We start from the raw sequence: 11835 nt of genomic DNA, 5'->3' as shown, positions 1-11835 counted from the left end.
TAAGTCTTTAATCAAAGGCTAACTTCCTAATGACAGTAATTTGTACAACTTAGCAGCTGAACACTGCACGCCTGCAGTACAAACTACACTAATAAGATTACGGCAACAAGGTACAAGCTATGCCAAGTCTACGATGGTGCCGGCGTGCGAGAGCACGCTGCTGTTCCTGAAGAAGCGATCGAGCATCGCCAGGAGCACGTCGGCGGTGAGCAAGCTGTCGGAGCCGGCGCAGTGCGCGCGGCCGGCGGCGCGCTCGACTCCGAGCGCCGCCGCCACCTGCTTCAGCCCGCCTCGGACGCCGCAGCACTTGGCGAGGTGCTTGGCGTCGAGCACCTTGGGCCCGAAGAGCTGCTGCACCAGGGCGTGGAACCCGCCGAGCGTCTCCGGCAGCGGGCGGCCTCCGATGAGCGCCTTGGCGAGGTAGGCGAAGTCGTAGGCGCCCGCGAACGCGGCCCAGGTGAGGTGCCCGGAGCCGACGAGGCCGCAGCGGTAGAAGCCGTCGGCGAAGTCGGCGGGGCGGATGCCGAACTCGCGCAGCGCGGCGAGGTCCATGCCCTGGGCGCGGAGCATGGCGACGGAGGCCGGGGCGTGCGGGTCCACCGCGGGGTTGAAGCCCCGGATGTTGAACTGCCACGCGACGGGGAAGCGGCCGGCGGCGCCCGACAGCGCGATGCCGACCTGGAGCAGCTTGAGGTCGTCGACGTTGCGCTTCACCAGCGCGTAGCTCTCGCGCGGGCCACGGAGGTAGCGCGGCGTGGCCGGGTCGTCGTGCACGGCGCCGGGGAACTCCGTGTCCACGGTCACGCAGGGGTAGTAGGGCAGCACCGTCGCGATGGCGCTGAGCTCCTCCTCGAGGTTCCCGGCCCACACGTCGCGCACCTCGGCCTTGGCGGCGGCGCTCGGGAACAGCAGGTGCGCGGGATTCTGCGCGTAGGGCAACATGGCGGTGGGGGTGGGGGTGGGGTGGTGGTACTCGGGCACGACGTGCACGAAGCTGCGCGGCGGCGGGTGATGGGGGCGCATGACGGCAGGGCCGCCGTCGCGGGAGGGCATCGTCTCGTGGCTCGGCGGTTACGGCTCGTCAAGTTCGCTTCGTGGGGTTGGATGGATCGTGGCCGCGTCCTGGTTTTATGGTGGCGGCGGCGCACGATACGGGGCGTGCCGACCTCGGATTGCCGAAGCGGACCAGAACTCGGACTCCGAACTCGGCTCCAACCCTGCTTTCTTCTCCCCCTCTGAATCTCCGGTGAAACCACAAACCACCGCGGCCCGATGAACAACCGGACTCGTCTAGGGTTTCCAACCTGCGACCATCACCAACGGCACAGGCAAAAAACACGCAAGATTCATGTCTCGAGTTCAGCTAGGATTCGATCAAATTATTGAGCAGTCATCAATCACAATGCACCAGTCAAAATTACAACATCCCGAAAAGATTCTCTATCTACAGAAGAGGAGCCTGATTATCGTGCAACAAACCCTCGTCCCTAGTCCATTCAATACACGTCTACCACGAGAGGCTCTACGCTATCTCTTTGGTGCTTTCATAGCACCCAATGAAATATACAGATTAGATACCCTTTCAGATGTCCAGGGCTTCTTTCCACAAAAAGATTCCGTTCGCGGGCATGAAAGAGCATGGCTCAATCATCCAGGCTTACTCTGGTCCTCCTTGGCTTGTTATACAAGGTCCGGACGCTCGCACGAGGCTGGTCCCCTGATTCACGGCTTGAGATTGAGAGCGAATCTATGTCATCGTTTATTGTTCTGTTTATCAACGAGATCTGCCGATGCTCCACCCGTGGTCTCCTTTCCCCAGATTCCGCACCATCTTCACTCGAACTCACGCCATTGCCATGCCGCCTATCTTGTGCCAACCGGCGTGGCCACTCTCTGATATTATCCACCCGAGGCTGCATGCCAAGAGCATTAGTTTGATATCTAGGTTCCCTTGATCTACCACCAGAGTAACTTTCTCTCTCAGAACTTGAGGCAGAGACAGGACGCTGGCCATGAAGACTTTGCAGTGACAGAACTTCTACTGCAGGGGCTTGCTCATGCCCAGGAGGTTGCTCTCCAAGAATGCCGCTTCCAATTTTCCCAGCAGATGTTCTTCCTTTAGACCTCTTGCCTCTGGATACTTTGCTCAGGTTTGTTATTTGGACGTCAGGTAGCTTGCCCTTGCCTTCATCTGATGATCTGCCAGCTTCTTGCACAACTGTCCCTAGAGGTGTAAGGTTAAGCAGTTCTGGATCATCTTTAAACTTGAATGGACGCTTTGCTGGGTCCATTTTTCTGAAGGTAATGGATATCCTGTGTTTTAGAAAGTAAATGCATCAGATTTTGAATATGACAGTTCAATAAGTTCTGAAAAACAATACAACAGATAAGCGCTACCTTTTGGTCGGGACTGCAGGAACACAATGCTTTGCTACATCAGCGCCATTGCCATTCAGGACAAGCACAGACCTGTGAATGTTCATATTTAGTAAGAAGAACCCCACAGTTAAACTGATGGCCTTATGATTAATAAATACTACATTTACGAACTGTACCACTATAAAACAAAGATACAACTTCGCAAATAATGTAAAATTAAAGATATAACTATGGAAACAAGGTAAGCAAAAATGAACTGTTAAAAATAGATCTTTGCAGCAATCTGCAGCAAAAACAAGATATGCAATAACTAATCATTAGAAAACAAACCTTAGCAGGAAAAACTGTACCATGCAGCAAGAAGTCATTTACAGAAGTCAAATGAGCTACTAAACAGTTCAAAATCATATATATTCACAACTTTGAAATGACAAGGAATAAAATCAATTTTCAAGCTATCCAAATAGTATATAACAATAACAAAGTGCAATTGCCATAATAAGAAATCAATTAGCAGAAGGAAAGAACATGGCAAGATATGTACCCGACAGGGAGAGGGATCGCAACTGAACCAGTGAATTCTCCAGGGGCAGAAACTCTCAGGTTGGATCCAAAAAGAATGTTGCATTCGCTGAGGAAAGAAACGGTACAAAATGGCCGAACAAAATCATGGCTATCAATATGTGGTGGGATGCAATCGGCAGGTTCATATATATTTACAATGCAGCTGTCCGGTACACAAGTTGTTGGCAGAACTTGCCATCGCACCAGTCTCTTAATCATAGTCTTAAAGAGATCAGGCATTGGATCAGAAACAATGGTTCGTATAATGCCTGGTGGATTTCCATTCTTGTCCTGCCATGAATATTTCGTTTAGATTACAGATGTCCAACAATGTTACATGTAATTTACAAGATGATGGAATTCTCAGAGGAAAGTACCGTAGCATAATTGTAACAGCATCCAAATTGGATTGTTACCCGGCCTTTACCACGCATCCATTTTTGGGGTTCAGTGTATGTGCGATCTGGCATGAGGAAACGTAGGGATTCAGACACACAAAATAGAAAGCTAAATATGGCAAACAAACAACTGCAACTTAACAGTTTGATACAATCTACAACAATACTATATGGCAAACAAAGCGTAATACACTAATACTATTATACAGTTTGAGATATAGGAAGTATAACAGTCCTAAAATTGCATAATTTATTTACTTTCCATTTATGCTTTCACCTAAAATGTTAATCAAGTTGAAATAGCAATCATTTGATAAAATTTTATTGATTCAATTAAGACACCATCCAGCCCCACAAAGGAGAAACTGAAATCAATATAATCTGATTAAGTTAAGGAGGAATTTATAACATCCACTAGCTTGACATGTCACTGAGAAGTTTGCACAATCAACTTCTCAAAGCTTGCAATGCAAAGTCAAGCAGTGATTACATGCCTGTTCATGGTGAATGCATGGAGTCACGAAAGTCATCTCGACCTTATGGTATTATACGCAGTCTAGCACTGTAGTAATATAAAGGCTTAAGTTTGCGCAATATTTTATATGTTAAAAGGCCTCGGCGATCCACAGAATCAGTTACAATAAAATATGGCATGTGCAATCAGCCCACAATAAGAGAAGCAGGAATCCTGCTGCAGGATAGGACGACTGTGGATATTCCATTCTACATAATTAATTTCTGTAAGATTTCAACAAAAGATCTCTTTTTTCTGAAATACTATGAAGAACAAAGTGCATTCAAGGATTTGTCTGAACCAAAGTCGAGGACAGCCCACTTCACTACTAATATACTGCAGTCCTGTAAGACTTGGATCCAGGGCTGGAAGAAATACAGTAAGGTGTGCATGTTTGTTTGCTTGGATGCTGATGTGAATAAATACAATTGATCTACAGGCACATAAATAAGGAAACCAGAAAAATGTGTGGACAATACTAAATCATGCAGAATTAGTAATGCTAAAATGGTAAGGCTTACAGTTTATAGAAACAGGTAAACACTGGTGTAGTAGACTCATGTCCAGGTGTATTCCCAATGCCACAGGATGACAGGACATGGAAAAGGTACTAATTACACCTTGTCGCCAAGCGGTCCAATGGCAACGGATGCCACAGCACCTCAAAAACCATGCTAATGTGTGCAATAAAACTAATATATAGGTGGCATTTGCTGAGAGAAATGATGTTCTACATTATTATCAGCTAGGCTTTTCGATAATAGTCATACTTGAGGGGATAGTTCTGGCACTATAGAGTTGACCTCATATGGTAACGTATAATTGTGCACTTTGAATTGAATTGTCACCAGCCCTGAGCTAATTTATCCAAACATTTCTCCAATGCCTAGTCATTATGAAAATTCAGTGACTTTGATCCTCAATTTCTGCAGCAAAACACATCGCGGCCTAATATAGGAATCAATGAGTGAGACTCACCTCCGAGCTCCCCACGCCTGCCTCTCTCCTGGAGGTCATACACGCACTCGACAATGCGCCGCTGCTCAGCTGAGCTGAACACCCCAGAATGAAGCTCAAGGCCCGCAAGGATGTTGACGAGGCGGCCATTAACTCTCTCGAGGCAGATGAAATCCTTCTTCCGCACCACGTTCTTGAACCTCCTCTGTTCCCGCTGCTCCCTTGTCAGCTGCACCTTGGGCCTCCCAACCTCGCCCCCCTCCTCCCCGTCGTCGGCCGCTGTGGCCGCCGCGTCCTCCTCCGCCGCAGCGGCGAGCTCGTCCTCCTGCGCCATGTCCGCCCACGACATCCTCGGCTTTTCCGCCGGCGCCGGCGCCGGCTGCTGCTGCGCCGGCGGCGGCGGGGGCGGATCCGAGTCCCATCCGGTGGGCTCGACAGGCGGATGCTGCTGAGGCGCGGGATCCGAGTCCCACCCCGACGGCTCAATCTGATCGATCCGGAGCGTCGGCGTCGGCGGCGATTCCTCGTCTGCGCGGGGTTGGCTGGGCGTCAGGCACAAGAACTAACCAAGAAACCCTAGTAGCACAAGTGTACGGCCACACAGAAGCCGGGCCGCACCGGCCGGCGGTTACCTCGCGGGAGCAGGGAGTCGACGCGGCCGCGGAGCGACGAGACGCAGGAGGGGCAGAGGCTCGCGGAGAGGAAAGGGAGCCAGGTGGTGAGGAACTCCCCCGCGATGGCGAGCTCCTCGGGCGTGTACCCCTGCACGAGCGCCATCGGGTCGGCGCCGTCGCCGTCGCCGCCGCCGCCACCGGAGGAGGAGGACGCCATGGCCATCGCCCCGCCCGCCGGAGAACTCCCCCTCTCTTTCTCTGACGCGTGGGCCCCCGCCGCCAATCCCCACTTCGCCGCCGCCTCGCTGGCTTCGATTTCGATTCGATTCGACGACGCCTTGGCCTTTCGGGAAGGTTTCGGGTGCGCTTCCGTTTAGATAGCCTAGCGTTTTTGCTGTACAGAGCAACGGCCTCGGTGGCCGCGTCGGGCTCTGGTTGGTGGGACAAGCAATCCTAGCCGTCGGCCGCTGGATAGACGGTCAGATCTAAAGCTTTGACGGAAAGAAGGTAACGGATGTGACGGGCTGACGGCTTGGAAACTGGCAGTGTCGCTTCGTCGGCCACAGCCCACGGGAAGAAGGTATGGTAGCTTCGGCGGCGCTGCGGCGGCTCCGCTCCTCGCCGCGGCTCCGGCTCGCCACCTGCGCCTCTTACGGCGGCGCGAGCGCCTCCGCGGCTGCCGTGGGGCTCGAGCGCGTGGAGGACCCGAGCCGCTGCATCGCGGAGCTGGCCGCGGAGGGGCGCGTGTGGGACGCGCGCAGGCTGTTCGAGGGAACGCCCGACCGGGACGTGGTGGCCTGGACGGCGATGGTGTCGGCGTACGCGCGGCGGGGGATGCTGCGGGACGCGCGGGCGCTGTTCGACCACCCGGACGCGCGCCGGAACGTGGTTACCTGGACGGCGCTCCTCTCCGGGTACGCGCGCGCCCGCCGCGTCGAGGAGGCCGAGGCGCTGTTCGAGCGGATGCCGGAGCGGAACGTCGTCTCCTGGAACACGATGCTGGAGGCGTACGTCGCGGCGGGACGTGTGGACGATGCCTGCACGCTGTTCGATCGCATGCCGGTGAGGGATGCCGGCTCATGGAACATTCTGCTGGCCGCGTTGGTGCGGGCAGGGAGAGTGGATGAAGCGCGCAAGCTGTTTCAGAGAATGCCAGGTAGGGATGTGATGGCTTATACAACTATGGTTACCGGCATTGCACGGTACGGTAATGTTGATGAGGCTCGAGTGTTGTTTGATGCCATGCCCAACAGGAATGTAGTTTCTTGGAATGCCATGATCTCTGGGTACATAGGTAACCACAGGATTGATGAAGCGCTGGATTTGTTCATGAAGATGAACAGGAGGGATACTGCTTCTTGGAACATTATGATTAACGGTTTCATCCAGAACAAAGATCTGAAGAGGGCACGTGAGCTCTTTGATAAGACGCCTGAAAGGAATGTTGTCACTTGGACCACCATGATGAAAGGTTATTTGCAAGGCATGCAGAGTGAACTGGCACTGGGGTTATTTAATGGCATGCTTACCGAAGGTGTCACACCAAATAAAGTGACATTTTTAGGTGCTCTTGATGCATGCAGCAATCTTGCGGCGCTTTGTGAAGGGCAGCAGGTGCATCAAATGATATGCAAAACAGCATTTCAGTTTGATACTTTTGTCGAGTCTGCCCTGATGAATGTATATTCCAAGTGTGGTGAAATTGGATTGGCAAGAAAGTTGTTTGATGTTTCTAGGGAGAAGGACTTGATCTCTTGGAATGGAATTATTGCGGCATATGCGCATCATGGTGTTGCCTTAGAAGCTATACGCTTGTATGATAAGATGCAAGGAAATGGATATAAGCCTAATGATGTTACCTATGTGGTGTTGCTCTCAGCATGTAGCCACTCTGGTTTGGTTGATGATGGGCTTAAGATCTTTGAATCCATGGTTAAAGATAGGTCAGTTGCAGTGCGTGATGAACATTATACTAGTTTGATTGATCTTTGTAGTCGAGCAGGACGGCTTGATGATGCTAAAAGGTTAATTCACTGTCTTAAGATTAAGCCTGCATCAGGTTCTGTCTGGAGTGCCCTTCTAGGTGGGTGTAATGCACATGGAAATGTGAGCATTGGCAATTTGGCCGCTAGAAGTCTTTTAGAAGCAGAACCTGATAATGCTGGCACCTATACTCTCCTGTCTAACATCTATGCTTCTGCTGGTAAGTGGAAAGAAGCAGCACAAATTAGGTCAGAGATGAACAACCGAGGACTTAAGAAACAACCAGGATGCAGTTGGATTGAGGTGGCAAATAAGGTTCATATATTTGTATCACGTGATAAGTCCCATAGTGAATCTGAGTTGATCAACGGTTTGGTGCAAGATATCCATCACATGATGAGGATTGTTGGAACTGTTCCCACTGACAATATGCTTTTTGATGAGGAGGTAGTGGCTATTTAGTTACAATCTGAAGTATTTTCATTTGAACCGCAAGGAGTCAGTCAAACAAAGTAACCTCCATCATTCAATCCAACCTTCTAGAGTATGTTTGCTGTCCATGCCATGGTGTTACACATATGGCTAAAGTGGCTGTCCTGTCACTAAGTAGTAGTGCCAATTTGCAGGAATCTTGACTCCTCGGTTCTGGATCACATTTGCTTTGTTAACTTTGCCAATCAGGTTATGGTTCTTCCTAACTTAAGTTTCACTGCTAACAAATTAAATTTTTACTTTTGCCTGTTCTATTATTTTGATTTTTTAATTTGTAGTTTTTGCACTTCTCGCACTAGTTTGGCGAATGAACTTTTACTATTTTGATTTAGATTAACAGTACAATTATCTTACAAGAATAGAAGTATTTAGCGGTGGCAGTCAAGTTAATTCTTGATTTATTGTTTAACACTGGTGCTCTCCTGCAGGTTGTCTGATTGTCCTCCAAGAAACTTTTCTTCAGCCTTATCCATGGATTTCGATCTCAGACTCATCTTTGCTGTAAAGTCCTTGGAAACAGGTTGCTTAGGAGTATTAAGCTGCTAAGGTGCTTTTCTTAGTAGTTAGAGCACCATCATACCATGTCTACCAAGCCTTCATTCTCAGGTTTCAGTTGTCAAAACAAGTTTGGAGACACCCGAAGGTCCGAAAGCTTTCCTGCAGATCTCTGTGGTAGCAGTGAGCTCAGTACTGGCAATAACTAAAAGCTTTCCTGCAGATCTCTGTGGTAGCAGTGAACTCAGTACTGGCAATAACTTCCGAAAATGGCAACCTTTATCAGGTGAGAACTTGCAAGTCTCAAACATGGACCAGAGAGTTCCGGAGCACTAGCCTTGGTGTTCAGGAGGAAAAGGTGATTTGATGTGCCAGAATAATAGAAATGGGTATGGGTATGTTTGCTCTGTTGCTGGTTCTTCAACGCATGTGCTGGGGACAGAATGCTACTACAACACACTATGCATGAACAAATACTTTGTGCAAGGTGCGTGTTTCATTGGTGATAGTGTATATCAACTTATCAAGTGCCTGTCTTAGATGGTGTGTACCTGCTTGTAATTGTAAATTCTGCATGGGGTTGAAGAACTGGAGGGTGTTGTTGTCCCACCCGGCACCTGGAATCCCTCGAAGCAAGCATCGCCCATCAAAGAGCCTGGGTGCACGCCCAGAACTTCTGCCGATGCCAGATGGACTGAGCTGATCAGGAACCTGGCGATTCTTAAGGTTCGGGAATGTCCCGCTGGGGGCAGAGCTTTCCTTGGACCCGGAACTTCAGGTCCGGAGGCCGGAGATGATACAGTGGAAGGAGGCTGGTGCTTGCTGGCCACCTGCTGCAAGAGGATGGATCTGCTTGCGCTCAAGGAGGCGGGCAAAACTGGATGTGCTCCAATTTAGAGATGACGAAGCTTTTTTGCTGCTGCACGCAGGCCAAAAATGGAGGTCCTTTCGGTTCTGAACTGTGTGAGTTGGTCTGTGCTGCGGGTTGTATGATTATTTCTGGGGTTTTAAGTAGCAAAATCTAACCTGGAAGGCTCTGAACTGAGTTGTAATAGGTATTTGTTGGCCACTCTCATTTCAAGTTTTTTTAAGAGAACTCTCGTTTGGAGTTGTTTTAATTGTTTAACCGAAAAGGCCTTTCTTTACCTTCATTTAGGCCCAAACATGGCCTTCAAGCCCATTAGTGGACCACTTGTTCAGCCCACCAGCCCACCATCACCAACCGTCCAATCCCCTTCGAATAGTCAGTTCCACACCGACGAGCAACCACCCCCAAGCCCACTCGCCGGTTGGTCACGCTCCTCCCCGATCCCGATCTCCGGCCGACGCCATGGCCGCCCCCTCCGCCGCCGCTGGCGTCGCGGCCGTAATAGGGGCGCTCATCCTCCTAGTCGCGGGGGTCTCCGGCGCGCGCCTCCCGGCCCGCGGCGGCGCCGTCCGGGGAGCGCCGCTGCCGCGCGGGGGAGCGCCGGCCACGGCGGTGTTCGCGCTGGGGAGCTTCTGGAGGTCGGAGGCGGCGTTTGGCTGCCTTCCCGGCGTGATCCGCACCTCCGTTGGTTACGCCGGCGGCTCCAAGGCCAATCCCGAGTACCGCAACCTCGCCGACCACGCCGAGTGCGTCAAGGTGCAAACCCCCACCCATTCTAGTAGCCTATAGATCTCTCTATCACTTCTCATATGCATTGAAATGGTTCACTCAGTTCATGTGCAGTGCAGCCGTGTACTTGAAGAAATTGAGGCTTGTTTTATCTTGCGTGCTGACATGCTTGATCCTGCTTCGGTCATTTAATTGATTTAGTTGTTTGCGTTTTAAGTTTGGAACTACTAGGCACTGAATTGTTTTCTGAGCAACTGATGATTGGCAATGACAGGTTTCCGCTCTTGAATCATGTAGGTTGAGTATGATCCCCGGCTGATTCACTACAGGCAGCTTTTGGATGTGTTCTGGGCAAGTCATGATCCACGGGAGGTGTTTGGGCAAGGGCCAGATGTTGGCAACCAGTACAGGTAATTGAGCTATCATCTTTCTAGCAAAATTGGCACTTTTTTGCATAACTTGTCATGAACGTTTCGTCTAGTAAGTTTGTGATCATCTTTGCGTGGTGTCCTGTGGCCATTCCATGTTAGGTAAATTTTTATTGTGTTGCCCCGGTGATGCTATTGTCAGACTAAAGCCATTATCTTTCCTTTAATTATGTTATTGTGAAACTGATAATAAACGTCCTGTGCCCTGTTCATGTTAGGTGAATTTTAGTTGCAGTGCTTGTATGATGCTTCTATCAGATTAAATCCACCATTTTTTTCCTTTAAATCATGGTATCGGAATTGATAACTGATTGGGTTGACAAGTATCTATTTGTGTTGTGGTGTATCATGGCACTAGTATCTTAAGCAAATGATTTTCATGAATCATGAATGAACTTTATGGTTGTTTTGTGATTGGATAGGTCCAAGAGACATTATAACTAATTGTGGAGTCACTGATATGGTTGCAGATCTGTCATCTTTACTAATGGAACCATTGAGGCCAGATTGGCTGCTCTTAGCAAAGAGAAAGAACAAGCTAAGGATCGCAGCAGCGTTATTACCACACAGATCCAACCATTGGGGGTGTTTCATCCTGCTGAACCAGAACATCAGGTAGCAATTCCACTTTACTTCCCTTTGAGCATCCAGATACAATGCATTATGATTCTTCAATTTTCTGTTTGTATTTATATGAGCTGAATTTCTATGCTAGAAATTTGAACTGAAGCGCAAGCCATTCCTCCTTCAATTGATTGGGAATTTGCCAGAGGAGGAGCTCCTGACATCAACACTAGCTGCTAAGCTTAATGCATATGCTGCTGAGCTCTGCCCTGCAAATACCCAAAAGAGAATTAGCTCCAAGATTAATGAGATTTCAAAGAAAGGATGGCCCATCTTAAGGGAAATTTAGCTCATACTAGACCCAGGACTCAAATCGACTGTTGCAATGTAGACACAACGCAAGACAGGTGCATGATTTCGCAGAGAAGAATTTCAGTGCACCATGATGACCTCAGTCATCCATTCTTCAGTTTGCTCACATATTATATAGTTGCTCATAGCATGTTCATTGAGTTCGTGACTGCAGAAGTTGTGTGTGTTACCCCATTTGTAACCCGAATTTATGGCCCAAGCTTACTGAACAGACGAGTCGTTATTGTAAATTTGGCTGTTCATTTGTGAAAATATAGATTTTCGTTCTTGTTCAGCAGAGCTTGTGCTGATCTTGGACTAGTACTATGTGGGATAAAAGTTAGCAATTCTTTAATTTATGCTTGGAGTCCAATTTACCTTCCCCATTTTTTACGTGAAAATCGGAATCCGAGCAGCTGAGGATCGAAATGGCAGGTCACCGTGAAAATCGGCCTGAATCGGCTAGAAAGGAAACAAAAGTAGCGTTTTTTTTTACGTG

General features: G+C 49.4%; 4 protein-coding genes across 7 annotated transcripts; 2 read left to right on the top strand and 2 right to left on the bottom strand.

The window, feature by feature from the left end:
• Positions 1–6: 6 nt before the first annotated feature.
• LOC117851614 (probable CCR4-associated factor 1 homolog 11) lies at positions 7–1303 on the bottom strand. The gene has a single exon (XM_034733461.2). The coding sequence runs from the start codon at positions 1051–1053 to the stop codon at positions 118–120; it is 936 nt and encodes a 311-aa protein (XP_034589352.1). The 5' UTR covers positions 1054–1303; the 3' UTR covers positions 7–117.
• A 42-nt stretch (positions 1304–1345) lies between these two features.
• LOC117851612 (RNA demethylase ALKBH9B) lies at positions 1346–5782 on the bottom strand. The gene is made up of 6 exons (XM_034733459.2): positions 5445–5782; positions 4834–5340; positions 3321–3406; positions 2924–3234; positions 2398–2469; positions 1346–2313 (listed from the first exon to the last, which is right to left on the bottom strand). The coding sequence occupies exons 1-6, from the start codon at positions 5647–5649 to the stop codon at positions 1644–1646; spliced, it is 1851 nt and encodes a 616-aa protein (XP_034589350.1). The 5' UTR covers positions 5650–5782; the 3' UTR covers positions 1346–1643.
• Positions 5783–5943: 161 nt separating this feature from the next.
• On the top strand, positions 5944–9522 carry LOC117851611 (pentatricopeptide repeat-containing protein At4g13650). Of its 4 annotated transcripts, none has more exons than XM_072293015.1 (3): positions 5944–7953; positions 8036–8090; positions 8330–9522. In XM_072293015.1, the coding sequence occupies exon 1, from the start codon at positions 6009–6011 to the stop codon at positions 7869–7871; it is 1863 nt and encodes a 620-aa protein (XP_072149116.1). In that variant the 5' UTR covers positions 5944–6008; the 3' UTR covers positions 7872–7953; positions 8036–8090; positions 8330–9522. The 4 variants fall into 4 exon arrangements, with proteins under 4 accessions (XP_072149116.1, XP_072149115.1, XP_072149114.1 ...); XM_072293014.1 differs by having other exon boundaries at positions 5947–8090; positions 8330–8544; positions 8620–9522; XM_072293013.1 differs by having other exon boundaries at positions 5947–8090; positions 8330–8883; positions 8983–9522.
• Positions 9523–9662: 140 nt separating this feature from the next.
• Positions 9663–11631, top strand: LOC117851616 (peptide methionine sulfoxide reductase A5). The gene is made up of 4 exons (XM_034733462.2): positions 9663–10020; positions 10291–10403; positions 10892–11036; positions 11137–11631. The coding sequence occupies exons 1-4, from the start codon at positions 9727–9729 to the stop codon at positions 11332–11334; spliced, it is 750 nt and encodes a 249-aa protein (XP_034589353.1). The 5' UTR covers positions 9663–9726; the 3' UTR covers positions 11335–11631.
• The last annotated feature ends 204 nt before the right edge of the window (positions 11632–11835 follow it).

This window comes from Setaria viridis, chromosome 4, assembly GCF_005286985.2.
Source record: "Setaria viridis chromosome 4, Setaria_viridis_v4.0, whole genome shotgun sequence".
Lineage (NCBI taxonomy): Eukaryota > Viridiplantae > Streptophyta > Magnoliopsida > Poales > Poaceae > Setaria > Setaria viridis.
Note: the sequence above shows the minus strand (reverse complement) of the source record. Positions and strands in the feature narration are given on the sequence as shown.

What these genes read in the sequence shown, in the direction of transcription:
- LOC117851614 (XM_034733461.2), bottom strand. Translation starts at nt 1,053, where the DNA reads ATGCCCTCCCGCGACGGCGGCCCTGCCGTCATGCGCCCCCATCACCCG.
- LOC117851612 (XM_034733459.2), bottom strand. Translation starts at nt 5,649, where the DNA reads ATGGCCATGGCGTCCTCCTCCTCCGGTGGCGGCGGCGGCGACGGCGAC. An exon ending in CGACTCCCTGCTCCCGCGAG is followed by an intron (nt 5,341 to 5,444) that starts GTAACCGCCGGC and finishes AACCCCGCGCAG; the next exon opens with ACGAGGAATCGCCGCCGACG. An exon ending in CAGGCGTGGGGAGCTCGGAG is followed by an intron (nt 3,407 to 4,833) that starts GTGAGTCTCACT and finishes TCCTCATGCCAG; the next exon opens with ATCGCACATACACTGAACCC.
- LOC117851611 (XM_072293015.1), top strand. Translation starts at nt 6,009, where the DNA reads ATGGTAGCTTCGGCGGCGCTGCGGCGGCTCCGCTCCTCGCCGCGGCTC.
- LOC117851616 (XM_034733462.2), top strand. Translation starts at nt 9,727, where the DNA reads ATGGCCGCCCCCTCCGCCGCCGCTGGCGTCGCGGCCGTAATAGGGGCG. An exon ending in ACCACGCCGAGTGCGTCAAG is followed by an intron (nt 10,021 to 10,290) that starts GTGCAAACCCCC and finishes TGAATCATGTAG; the next exon opens with GTTGAGTATGATCCCCGGCT. An exon ending in GATGTTGGCAACCAGTACAG is followed by an intron (nt 10,404 to 10,891) that starts GTAATTGAGCTA and finishes ATATGGTTGCAG; the next exon opens with ATCTGTCATCTTTACTAATG.